This window comes from Anabrus simplex, chromosome 2 (genome assembly GCF_040414725.1).
Source record: "Anabrus simplex isolate iqAnaSimp1 chromosome 2, ASM4041472v1, whole genome shotgun sequence".
Classification (NCBI taxonomy): Eukaryota; Metazoa; Arthropoda; class Insecta; order Orthoptera; family Tettigoniidae; genus Anabrus; species Anabrus simplex.
The window spans coordinates 159,453,927-159,466,647 of record NC_090266.1 but is presented as its reverse complement, the minus strand read 5'-3'; the positions used below and the strand labels follow the sequence as shown (position 1 = coordinate 159,466,647).

Sequence of the window (12,721 nt, the reverse complement as noted above, 5' to 3'; positions counted from 1 at the left end):
CTACATTTCGTTCATTTATGAGACTGGTGAAGTACACACTGCACCAAAACGTATATACAGGGTTTTTCTCCTAAGATGTTAAACAGAAATAACGTCTAAACTATTAAAGATACCTGTATTCTGTTGTCGTATTCTTAAATGATACCCAGGGGCTTGTAAAGTAATGTGCTACGTATTCTCATGGGGTGATAAATAACAGAGATGTTGATACTAACTCCATATTTTTTAATGGAACGGTACAAATTTATACAGCTGGCCTAAAAGATCAACTGCATACAATTTCAAACATGTAAGCGGCTTGAAAATTGGACAGTTACTTTTTGAGAATTCAATAAGAACAGCATGCACTGTTTTGCATGCCGCATCAGACAGCATGCAGTCGGGCGAGGACATATTGACGCGCAAGCAGTTTTCTGGGTGTGATTCAAGCCACAGGCATGTAAGCATATCGTACACATGTGATGGATTTGTGAAGTGTGTATGACAGGCGAACTCGTGACAGGACAGGGAGGGTTGATGTTTTTAAAAGGAATAAAATAATCACTTTGACTTCAAAGGAGCATAACGAAAGCTATAATTATCACTGGTTTGAGTGTACAGTACATACTACTGTATGAATTGAGAAAGAAACATAACACAGGATACAGTACATGCCTGGTATCAGTTCTGTGGTTGGAATCAATGCCAGGAAGCAGCTTGCTTGTCAATACATCCTTGGCAGACCTCACACTGTCTGATGCGGCACGCAAAAGCCCAAATGCGGTTTTTATTGATATCTCAAAAAGTAACTGTCCAATTTTGAAAATGCTTAGATATTTGAACTTGTACACAGTTGAAGTTTTAGGCCAGCTGTATGTATTCGTGCTGTTCCATTTAAGAATATGGAGTTAGTATCAATGTCTCAGTTATTAATCACCCTATGAGAATACGTAGCACATTATTTTACAAGCCTCTGGGTATCATTCACAAATATGAAAACAGAATATAGATATCTTTAATGGTTTAGATGTTATTTCCATGTAACATCATAGGCGAATAACCCTGTATACAGGTTTGGTGGACAAGGAACGGCGTTCAATAACGTGGGTGGGTGGGTGGGTTTGGCGTTCAATGGGTTAAGATCAGTCACAAGATAATATGTCCCGCATTTGACAATAGTAAATGGAAGGATATTCTCAAAACAAGAAAACTGTTTCAATTTAGAAATATTTGGGAGTACAATGAATAATATAAGCAGCACATTTTATTACCATATTTTAACTGCATGTGTCATGATCATATTTTAACTAATATGCAATTTTAAATATCAGCACTGCATTCCTTCAAAAGAGACTTTTTATCCTGACAAGTTGACAGTTATTTTAAGTTTTAAATATGCACTGATCATGGCTTAATAGAGCTGAAACATGCATACAATGTTATTGTAATATTTAATCAGTCTTTTAGATTGTAATACATAGTATTGAAAAACATGGATAAATTAATACTTTCATATTTTTAAATCATCATATTTCAATCATCATCATGATTTAAAAATATGAAAGTATTAATTTATCCATCTTGTTCAATACTATGTATTACAATCTAAAAGATAAATTAATACTTTCATACTACAGTCAATACGGATCCCTACCATCTTTTGTAATTTGAAGAAGAGTGTTGGAATGAACACAAATACGTAGTCCCTGAGCCAGAAGAGTTAGTAGGATGTGATTAACATCCCGACAAGGCCGGTAATCGAACCCGGGACTCTCTGAACAGAAGGCCTCAATGCTGACTGTTCAGCCAGGGAGTCAGAGGATTTATTATAACGATATAAATGTATAATAAAAGAAGTTACTTGCTTTCAACAAAATATAAACCAATAATTTTACAAAGAATATATTACATTTAGCATAATATATCCCTAGCATTACAAAATAAATAAATAAATAAATAAATAAAAGTGGCCTTTTTCTTATTTATAAGGGTACTGTACAGCTTAATCTGCATTGTTGTGTCTTTGCTATGAGGCAGAATACTTTAGATATTTTAGATATTTTATTCTTCCACCATCAAGTACAGAAAATGTACACTAGGTATTGTCAGTATAAATAAAAATAATCTATATACAATATCTTAGTAATTATGCCTGAGTCATTAGAAAAATTATTTTAGCTACCTATATTATGTCAGTTTTTGAAATACCACATTCTAGATACTCTTCTACACTATAAAATGCCTTTTTCCTTAAGAATTGTGACAGTACCCTGTTAAATGCACTATTGTCTAAAGTTCGAACAGGTAGTGGAAGCTTATTGTACATCTTAAGCTGTTGATAACAGTGGCTGTTTGTGCTTTTACTAAGCCTGGAGTAAGGAGTATCCAGATCATTCTTGTATCTTGTGTTGTGCATGTGAACTGTAGATCTTTCTTTAAATTTGGAAAGATTCTCTTTCACATGCATAATATTTGTAAGAATATATAAACAGGGAACTGTCATAATTTTTAGGCTCACAAAGGAAGTTTTACAGGAGTCTCTAAATTCTAATCCAGCAATTAGACGGACTGCCTTTTTCTGCCATATAAATACATTATTTGATGTGGGACAATTTCCCCATAACCTGATCCCATACAGTATATGAGGGTGAAAGAAAGCATGATAGGATGCAAGTAGCATATCCCGACTGATGCAGGTTTTCAGTTTCCGCAACAGATACCACACCCTGGATAATCTCTTACAGAGTTCTGATGTATGTATTTCCCATGTAAGTCTTGTATCTACATGTATGCCTAATAATTTAACAGAATTACGGCAGCCATTATTTACAGTGTGATCCAAGGTAAATATGATATTTTCTGTTTTAGCGACGTTAATAGTTAATTTATTGTGATGAAACCAGTTTTCAGCAATTTTAACAGATGTGCTGACTTGGTTTTGTAGTGTTGTGATATCAACATTACTGTTTATGAAAGTTGTATCATCAGCATATAGAACTGATGTGCAGGGAACATTACATGCTAGGTCATTGATATAGACCAAAAACAGGAAAGGTCCCAAAACAGACCCTTGTGGGACACCTGCTTTAACCGTTTCCATACCAGATTTTTTATCACTTATTACCACCATCTGTCTCCTTTGATGGAGATAGGATGCCATTAATTTCAGTTCATGACCCCTTACTCCATAATAACCAAGCTTGTGAATTAGGATTTCATGCGAGACACAATCAAAAGCTTTCGTCAGGTCAATTAATGTAGCACCTGTGACTGTTTTATTCTCAAAATTATTTAATATGTCTTTGATGACACATTCAACTGCTTTTATCGTTGAATGACCCTTCCTAAATCCAAACTGTTTGTTGTAAAGCAAATTATTTCTGAAAAAGTACTCGTCGAGTTGTATAAATATACAGGATTCAATAATTTTGCTCAGAATGGGTACTATTGTTATAGGGCGGTAATTTGATGGGCACATTCTATCCCCCTTTTTAAAGATAGGTATCACTTTAGACATCTTTAAACACTCAGGAAAAACACATTGTCTAAGCATTAAATTAATTAAAAATGTCAATGGCATTAATATCATGTCAATAACTGCTTTGATTGTATTGTTAGAGAGACCATAAATGTCTTGGGTACTAGATGAATTCAAATTTGTGACAATACTTCTGACTGTTTGCAGATTTACTTCCACCCACCTAAAATCATTATTCAGTACATTTGAGGGAAGATCAAAGTTATGCAACCAGTCTGAGAAATTATGTTTACTTGCATCCCCATCTGATGAAATGCTATTATCCTGATCACATGTGCTTTCATGTGCACTGATAAAATACCTATTACACTGATCAGGTTCTAGAGGAATCACATCTTTGTTATTTAAAGTATGACTAGCACTTCTTATGATAGACCATGCAGCTTTGCATTTATTGTTCGCACTTTGGATATACCTGTCATTTGCTGCAAGTTTAGCCTCATGTATATGTTTTTTATATAATTTCCTGTAGTTTTTGAATATTTCTTTATCCTCTAAATTATTATTTAATTTATACTTATTATAATAAGCTAACATAATGCTACGCATTTTACCCAAATTAGGCGTAAACCAGTTTTTAACTCTATTTCTTGGTTTAGAGCTGTTGGCCTTTATAGTTACAACTTTTTCAGGGAAGGCTGAATTAAAATATATAATTATCGTGTTAATGAAATAAGAAAATGCAAGGTTGACATCATTCATGGCATAAAGGCTAGTCCAGTCTGTTCTTATTAATTTGTCTTGTAATTCATTAACCCCTTTAATTGATATGACACGTCTGATGCATTTTAATTCTTTTGATGATTCGATGACTCTTCTCTTACAGTTAACTTTAAATTCAACCCAAATACCACCATGGTCTGACAATACATCTTGTCCTAGAAATGAACATTTGTAAAATGATTTGTGTACATTGGTTACAACATTATCTAGGCATGCATTATTTCTTGTGGGTTCACCATGTGTACAATATAAGTCATGCGATCTTAACATATTAAGGAAGTTTTGAGTATTTTGTGATACCTCTAAGATATTTACATTAAAGTCACCAGCTATAGCAATCTGTTGATCATATTTACAAGTTAAATAAGAAATCAACTTCTCTAACTGTGATATAAATAATTTTATATTGGTGTTAGGGGCACGATACACAGATACTACAACAAAATCATATTCACACAATCTAATAGCTACTGATTCACATAGGTTATTAATGCAAAAGGAGGAAACATCTATTACTTCAAATTTAAGTGATTTCTTAACATATATTGCAGCTCCACCATGTGTTAGTGGGAAGTCTCTAGTAAAAATACTTCCTAATTCAAAATCATGAGGTATATATAGATTGGTCTCATCTCTAGTCAGCCAGTGCTCATTTACACACAAAACATCAGTAGGCATTTTATTGAGTATTACATCTAATTCATCCAGTTTATTTCTAATTGACTGTAAGTTAATGTGAAAAATAACTATGTTGCTCATGATTGTTTCTACTGGTTCATTGATTTTAGTGAACTGATGATAACCTAACCTAGACTGTCTACCTTGCACATTAATACTATTCTCCAATACAGTTTTAAAAGTACCTAACCTGTCTAGACTACCATAAGCATTAATATCATTCCTTGACTCTAACACAACAGACCGACCTACATCGGTCACTTTCTCTAGTTTTTTAGAGGAATAGGAAAAGTTTTACACTCGACATCTTTAACTGCATTAGCAAACTCTAATATACTATTTACAACGTACCTTTTTCCCAACCTATTTAGGTGCAGACCATGCCAGGTATGAAATCTTCTTCCTAAATTACTTATATCTACATATTTTACATTCTTGAAGTGCCTACATATTTTCAAAAGTTCTTCATTGACCTTGTTTACCTCCTTGTTAACACAAGACCATGCCGGAAGATCGTGTCTATGAGGAACCGAAAATACCACAACATTGGTGTGATGCAACTCTTGGAGTCTTGATCTGAGGGAAGATATCATTCCCCTTGCGTTATTTCTTCCCACGTCGTTAGTCCCTGCTAGATAAACAGCAACCCCCGTAGCTCCTAAATGTTTACAGTATTTTTTACTTTCTGAGGTTATGTCATTAAAATTTGCACCAGGCTTAATCACAGCAGAAACATCATGCTTGCTGTTTCTAATTAATTCTGAAGCAATATTCCTCCCCTGACTATCGGCAAAAAGTCTTATCTTCACAGATTTTCGCGAGGTTTTGCAACTTGGTTTTACAATATTCTTGTTACTTTCACTTCGAACATCCAACAAATTTACTTCAGAGCTGTTATCTACAGATTCATGAGTGCCACTTGCAAGGGGTTCAAACCTATTCTTTAAAACAGGAAAGTGACAATCGTCCTTTATCTGCTTTTTGAAGCCCGCGTATTTTACCGGCACCGATTCCATCGTCTACAGTTTTTAGGCCTAACTGTTTCAGTTCGCACAGGTTCATAATTCGAATCCAACTCGAACTCTAATCCACAGTTCAAATATTTACACTCCATCACATTAATCTTATCCTTAAGTGCGTCATTTTCAGCTTTAAGTTCCTCAATGTCATTTCGCAAAATATCGATAATTTCCAACGCATTTTCATGCTCTCGATCTTTAGATTTCGAGCCGCCATCACCGACAACAATATTCGCAACGCACTGATCACAAAACCAGTCTTCAATTGCATTAAATTTTTCCTCCCTGGACCTCTTCCCGCACTTAAAATGCCACCAACGATCGCACAATTTACACAGGATGCCGTTTTTAACTGTTTTACGGCATTTACCGCACTTATCATCAAGTTTTACACTTACTTTCTCGGGAGTAGACATAACCGTGTTCACAATACCGCACGCCATCTTGGGCGGAATGATCTTCTTGAATGCAGCTGAACTACTTCTCTTAGTCTTTTTTTTTTTTTTTTTTAAAAGGTCCTCAGTCATGTTTGCATGATCCTCTTGCACGATTGAATCATGCGTAGCAGAATGTTAATTCATATTGTGGCAGGTTATCAGGGTCCTTAAAAATAAAATTACTACTCAGAGAGGTAGAACGTCTTCTATCCACTAAATTTATTGAACTACTGTGTACAGTTAGTCACAATTTCACTCGCATTTCAGTTTTCCACTGGAAACTGTTTTTTATCCACGATCGTAACTCACAGTAACAAATGTACAAAACCAGCATGTCTAACTCCAGTTCTCCACATGACTCCACACATTTTAGTGTCATTCTAGAACAGTTCACACCTAGCAAGCCTCACTGAACTCTTGAGTAGTTTTCTGACAGACTTGCTTCTTATTCATGACTTGTTACTGACTCACGACTATCTCATACTGCTTACTTTCACTTGCTGTTGATCTTTTCAAGACTAACTCGCTTGAAACTGGCTGGACTGACTGGCATGCACCATTTGTGCTTTTTATGTAAGTCCACTGAAGATTCTAACAGTTTCCAGTTCCAGATCATTCTGGGTGCCTGGTCCATTGTTAATCAGTTTCCAGCTTCTTCTAGGAGCTTCATTATTGTGACCCTTGGCAGTTCACCAGTGCTGTTGGTTTGCTCGCTGGCGTCCCATCCACGTTATTGGCAGCTGTACTGCATTTATCATCTCTCGCTGACATTATTGCCAGCTGTCCCACTCTCAGCCTACATTGTCACAATATATGTAGTGCCGCTCTGCAGTGCGTTTCTTTCTGGCGATGACAGTACCACACATCAAAGAAGTCAATCCTTCACACATTCATTGGGCGAAATACTCTGGAGTTAAACTTCCTGAGCTTCTCCTTTCATACCTGTTAACTTTGCCCTTGCTCATATTCCAAGATTAACCCTCCGTTAGGCGCGCGGGTTACAGGTGTAGCCCAGCTATTTTGTTTTCGCCCTCACTCCTAGGCTTTGTGGCCGTAGAAGGGGAGACTATCAGTACCTTTCTTCGTCACGCTGTTCTTGGGATTTACTGTGCTCTGGCACTGCTTACTGAAGTTGTCTTTCCACAATCTCACTTCAAAATCGGTTGGGCTACAACTGTAGCCCGCGCGCCTATCCGTGTTATGGCGAGCAGTGATCACATTCAAGTGATATCTACTGGTTTTAAAATGAACTAAATTCTCCAAAAATATGAAAATGTTAACTATTCTTTATTTCAACAATGCAAATACCATAACAATACTGTTTTATTGTTTAGAATATTGAGTGGACTACTTTCGTCATTCGAACATTTTGGTGCTAAAGGCCGTTTCCCGTCCGCCTCTGGTGTAGTGGTTAGTGTGATTAGCTACCATCCCCGGAGGCCCGGGTTCGATTCTCGGCTCTGCCACGAAATTTGAAAAGTGGTACGAGGGCTGGAACGGGTCCACTCAACCTCGGGAGGTCAACTGAGTAGAGGTGGTTTCGATCCCCACCTCAGCCATCCTGGAAGTGGTTTTCTGTAGTTTCCCACTTCTCAAGGCAAATGCCGCGATGGTACCTAACTTAAGGCCATGGCCGCTTCCTTCCCTCTTCCTTGTCTATCCCTTCCAATCACCCCATCCCCCACCAAGGCCCCTGTTCAGCATAGCAGGTGAGGCAGCCTGGGTGAGGTACTGGTCATTCTCCACAGTTGTATCCCCAACCCAGAGTCTGAAGCTCCAGGTCACTGCCCTTGAGGCGATAGAGGTGGGATCCCTCGTAGAGTCCGAGGGAAAAGCCAGCCTTGGAGGGTAAGCAGATTAAGAAAGAAAGAAAGAAAGAAGGCCATTTCCCGTGTTATTGTTGTCTATGTGGTGTTGGGTAGTTTGTAAAACCATAAATTTTCATCAATATTAATTTCAATAAATGTATCTATAAAATATAAGAGTTTGATGAAAGTATGCATTCATAATGATGAAACCCGGAGCCTTAAACTTGGATTAAATTTCAATCACGTCAAAATTGAAAATACACCGCTTTGGTTTATTTACTTTTAAGAAATTTCAAAGGGTGAAGTTTTTTAAATTTTGTAATAACAATGCTCAGAAAAGTCCAAAGACTGATATAAAATATGTTTCTAAATTTTAAGCTTGAAGGATAATTAAATACCGTTGAAATATATTGTGGGCTACAAGGGTAGCCCACGCGCCTATCCGTGTAACAAAACATGGCGCGCCTGATGGAGGGTTAAAGGAACTTGAATTCACCACTTACTTCAGCTCAACCTGGGCTGTGTCACAAAACTCTACTTTACAGTCATAACAGTATGTCTTCTGTCTTGCTTCCTTGCCATATACAAGCACTCGGTGCGAGTTGCCCTCTATGAACACACTCAAGAGGACATTCATGAAAATAAACATTTTTTACCATGGAACTTATAGTTATTACTGAACATATCATGGTAACCTTTTTGCCGAGCCACTTATTGAAGGTCAGTTTGCATTCTGGAATATTTGCATTTGTTTCATTATGTCAGTGTATAATCTTTACTTGCATGTTTACAAGTACAATTCCTATTTTTAGGTCCAAAACCTCTTAAACGGTTTACACCCCCTCCAGATTACACAAAAGAATCTGAAGACTCTGAAGATGAAGAAGACTCAGAAGAGGAGGAGGAAGAAGATGAAGAGGAGGAGGAAGAGGAAACAAATCCAAATATTGTCAGAGCATCAGATAAAATTGAGGACGAGTTTTTGAAACAGGTGTGTTGTATATTGTAAGTTTGAATATGAAATAGGAGTGAACAGTTGAACCTGGTTTATGCTTAACTTAGTTTTTCATACTTTTGAATTAAGTGTAGATTTTTACTAGTCCCAGCAAAAGAGCATTAAATTACATATAATAATTATTCTCATTTATGCATTGCATATTGTAGCAGGTTGTCTGGGTCCATTGAGCGGTAGCGTGTTCTACTATCCATTAAATTTATCAAACTACTATTTACAGTTAATCACAGGTTCACCTGCATCTGCATTTTTTCACTCGACACATATTTTACCCACTATCATAACTTACACATGAACACCAGCGTGTCACACTCTTGTTCTCCACACAGCTAATCATAGTGCAGTGTCATTCTAGAACAGTTAAGTGGTAGCAAGCCTCAATGAACTCTGATGGACTCGCTCTCAGTGAATGACCTGGCACGGACTTGCAACTGTTTCATACTGCTTCCTTTCACACATGATTGATTCACTCAAGACTGACTCCAAACTAACTCGCATGCACCAGTCAAGCTCTTTATATAGGCCTGCATAAGATTCTCGTAGTTTCCAAGTGTAGATCTTTCTGCATGCTCAGAATATTGATAATCAGCTTGCCGCTTCTACTAAGATCTTCTTGATCCCAATCCTTAAGTTCACCGGTACTATTGTTTTGGCCCATCCACATTGTCGCCACTGCACTGTGATTACCTATTTACTTGCATATTAAACTCCTTTTTTTTCCACACATTTACATCCAAAAAAAGTAAGGGGGGTCCGATATTCGATAACCTTAAATTTTGTGCAGTGAACACATGACTTCTAGGCTATAAAGAGCTATAAATTGTACATGTAAACATTCAGCACTATTCTTTAACAAACTTATGAATGTATTCTGAGTTTTACTGGCAATTTCTTGTTGGAAGGCAGTATTTCTAAATTTAAAAAGTGCAAATGGTGAACACATGACTTTTAGGCCTACATATAAAGTAAATATAGTCAGTTTTAGTTACTCTTATATCACGTCATTCGTTTCATCTCATCAACTCCTCTGATGAGGTTGATGTCAGGAAGGGCATCTGGTCATAAAAACTCTCTACAGAGATTTGTCTCGCTTTATACTCGACCCCGTGGAGAAAAGGGATAAGCAGAGGTGCCAACTATTACGGATTTCACTTTGCGATTACGGCATTACGGTCGAAGGGGAAATTATTGCGGAAAAGCAACATTGTCACGATAAAAATTAATTTCTGCAAAAAAAAAAAAAAAGGAAAGAAGTAAAAAATGTTCAATCCCTTAGAGCATTACTGGTCAACCCTCCTTGTTTCAATGTTTGTAGGTTGGCAACTAACCGTATTTGGCAGTCATTTGGTCGTCACTTCGTTTTGTGTCCCGCGAGCGTTGTGAAATCACGGCCAGCTACATAGATATACGCTGCTCTCTTAGCTAGAATGACGTATCAAGTCGGCCGTGAGGTAGGCTCTACTCCTTGCTCTGCTGTTCTCGAGTGCGCGGTTTGTTGTGTGCGTAGAACCAGTGGTATATTTAGCGCATTTCAATTCTAATTATCCTAGACGTTGATTCAAAGTAGTGATAGGTTTTGTGAAATGAAGCAGAGCAATTGTCAAATTGCATCTTCTAAGAAGACAGCAGTGTTACAGAAATATCGAGTGTGTTCGTGTGATTTCTCTGTGGCTCACAGTGGACGAGATGATTGCAGAAGACACATGGAATCCAAGAAACATCACACATACGGTGAATCAAAATTAAACCAGTCTATTCATCGTTCTTCGTAAAAAGTAATGAAACTGCGGTGACAGATGCCGAATTATTGTTCACATCATTTCTTTTGGAGCATAATATTCCGTTATCAGTTTCAGACCACGCTGGAAATTTGTTTAGATCAATGTTCCCGGACTCTAAGATATCTCGGAAATATGGTTGTGCAAGAACTAAAACCTCTGCTTTGGTTCAATACACGGCATCGGAGGCAAAAAAGGAAATAAGTGAACTTTTGCAAATAACGCCTTTTTCTTTGGCTACTGATGGTAGTACGAATTCAAATGCAGTTAAACTTTATCCTATAGTTGTATCTTTATTTAATGCTCAGAGAGGCTAAATATCAACTCTTCTGTTGTCATTGTTAGAGAGTACCGACAATACAGGTGATTGAATTTTCTCTCTTATTAATAGTGAATTGTCTTCTTTAGCCATTCCATGGGAAAATTGAATTTCTTTTTCATCTGATAATGCATACACAATGATAGGGGCAAATAAAGGTGTTGCCAAATTTGTGAAGGACAGGCATTCTTCTGTTTATGTCCCGGGTTGTTCATGTCATCTCATACACATCTGTGCACAAGAAGCAGCAGCTCAATTGCCAGTCAATGTAGAGAACTTCTTGGTTCAGTTATATTACTATCTTGACAAGAGTTCTAAAAGGCAAAACACGTTGAAAGTTTACCAGGCTGTTTGTGGCACAGAGGGTCACAAACTTTTGAAATATGTTAGTACCCGTGGGCTCTCGCTTCTTCAGTCTATTGATGGAGTTCTTGAGCAGTGGGAAGCTTTGACACTCATGTTTTCTAGTGAGACCCACCATAAAAATGAGACCACCAAGCAGTTTGAAACTGAAATCTTTCATACAAGACCCACACACAAAACTGTTTTGCTACTTTCTTCAGAGTTCACTTCCTGTTTTTAACTCTGTGAATATATTTCTGCAACAAGATGCTCCAGCCATACATCTTCTTAGGAGGAAACTTACTGGTCTTTTAACTGACCTATTGGTCAGATTTGTTCAGCCATGTTCTCTTCAGTCAGAATCTACCTCCCTTTTGAGTGTTGAATTCAAGAGGAGGGAATACCAGAAAGCCAGTGAGGACTTGGTAATTGGAACAAAAGCTAGGGCATACTTGAAAGATAATGACTGTGGTGAAGAGATGTTTTATAATTCTGTCAGAGAGTTTTATATGGCAGCTTGCAGTTACATCACCAGGAAATCTCCCCTTGATGATGAATTTCTTCATCATGCCGAAGTTGTAGACATCTCTCTCAGAATGAAGGTTTCCTATGCATCTCTTGAATATTTTGTTCGAAGATTCCCAACCTTGGTCAAGGAAAGTGAACATGACAAACTTGAAGAGGAATTTGCAGTTTACCAGTGTGATTCTTTCCCCGAGTACATTGTACATGGACCTAACATTGATGTGAATTGGGGCAACATTGCAGAGCTTAAAAATGAAAGTGGACAAATTCAGTATAAAACCTTAAGTAATGTTGTATTTGCAGTACTAAGTGTACCTCATAGTAACTCTCTCACAGAAAGAGTTTTCAGTGTTGTTACGAAAAATCAGACAGAATTCAGGTCTACATTAAGTACATCTACACTGGAATCGCTTATGGTTCTGAAGACAAAAATGTCATCTCAGGGGGAAGTATGTTTCAAGAAAACCTACACCGAAAAGCAGCTGCTGGGTGCGAAACAAGCTACAAAGAATTTTTTATCGCAGAACTAACAGGTAATGAGCAAATTTTATTATGTAATA

General features: G+C 37.3%; 1 protein-coding gene across 6 annotated transcripts in view; it reads left to right on the top strand.

The window, feature by feature from the left end:
- LOC136863957 (glutamic acid-rich protein) overlaps positions 1–12,721 on the top strand; it is a 466,965-nt gene that overhangs the window by 402,022 nt on the left and 52,222 nt on the right. For all 6 annotated transcript variants that reach the window (XM_067140416.2, XM_067140414.2, XM_067140413.2 and 3 more), the window contains one exon: positions 8,995–9,173. In XM_067140416.2, the coding sequence (XP_066996517.1) occupies positions 8,995–9,173 (179 nt within the window). The remainder of the gene's footprint in view (positions 1–8,994; positions 9,174–12,721) is intronic.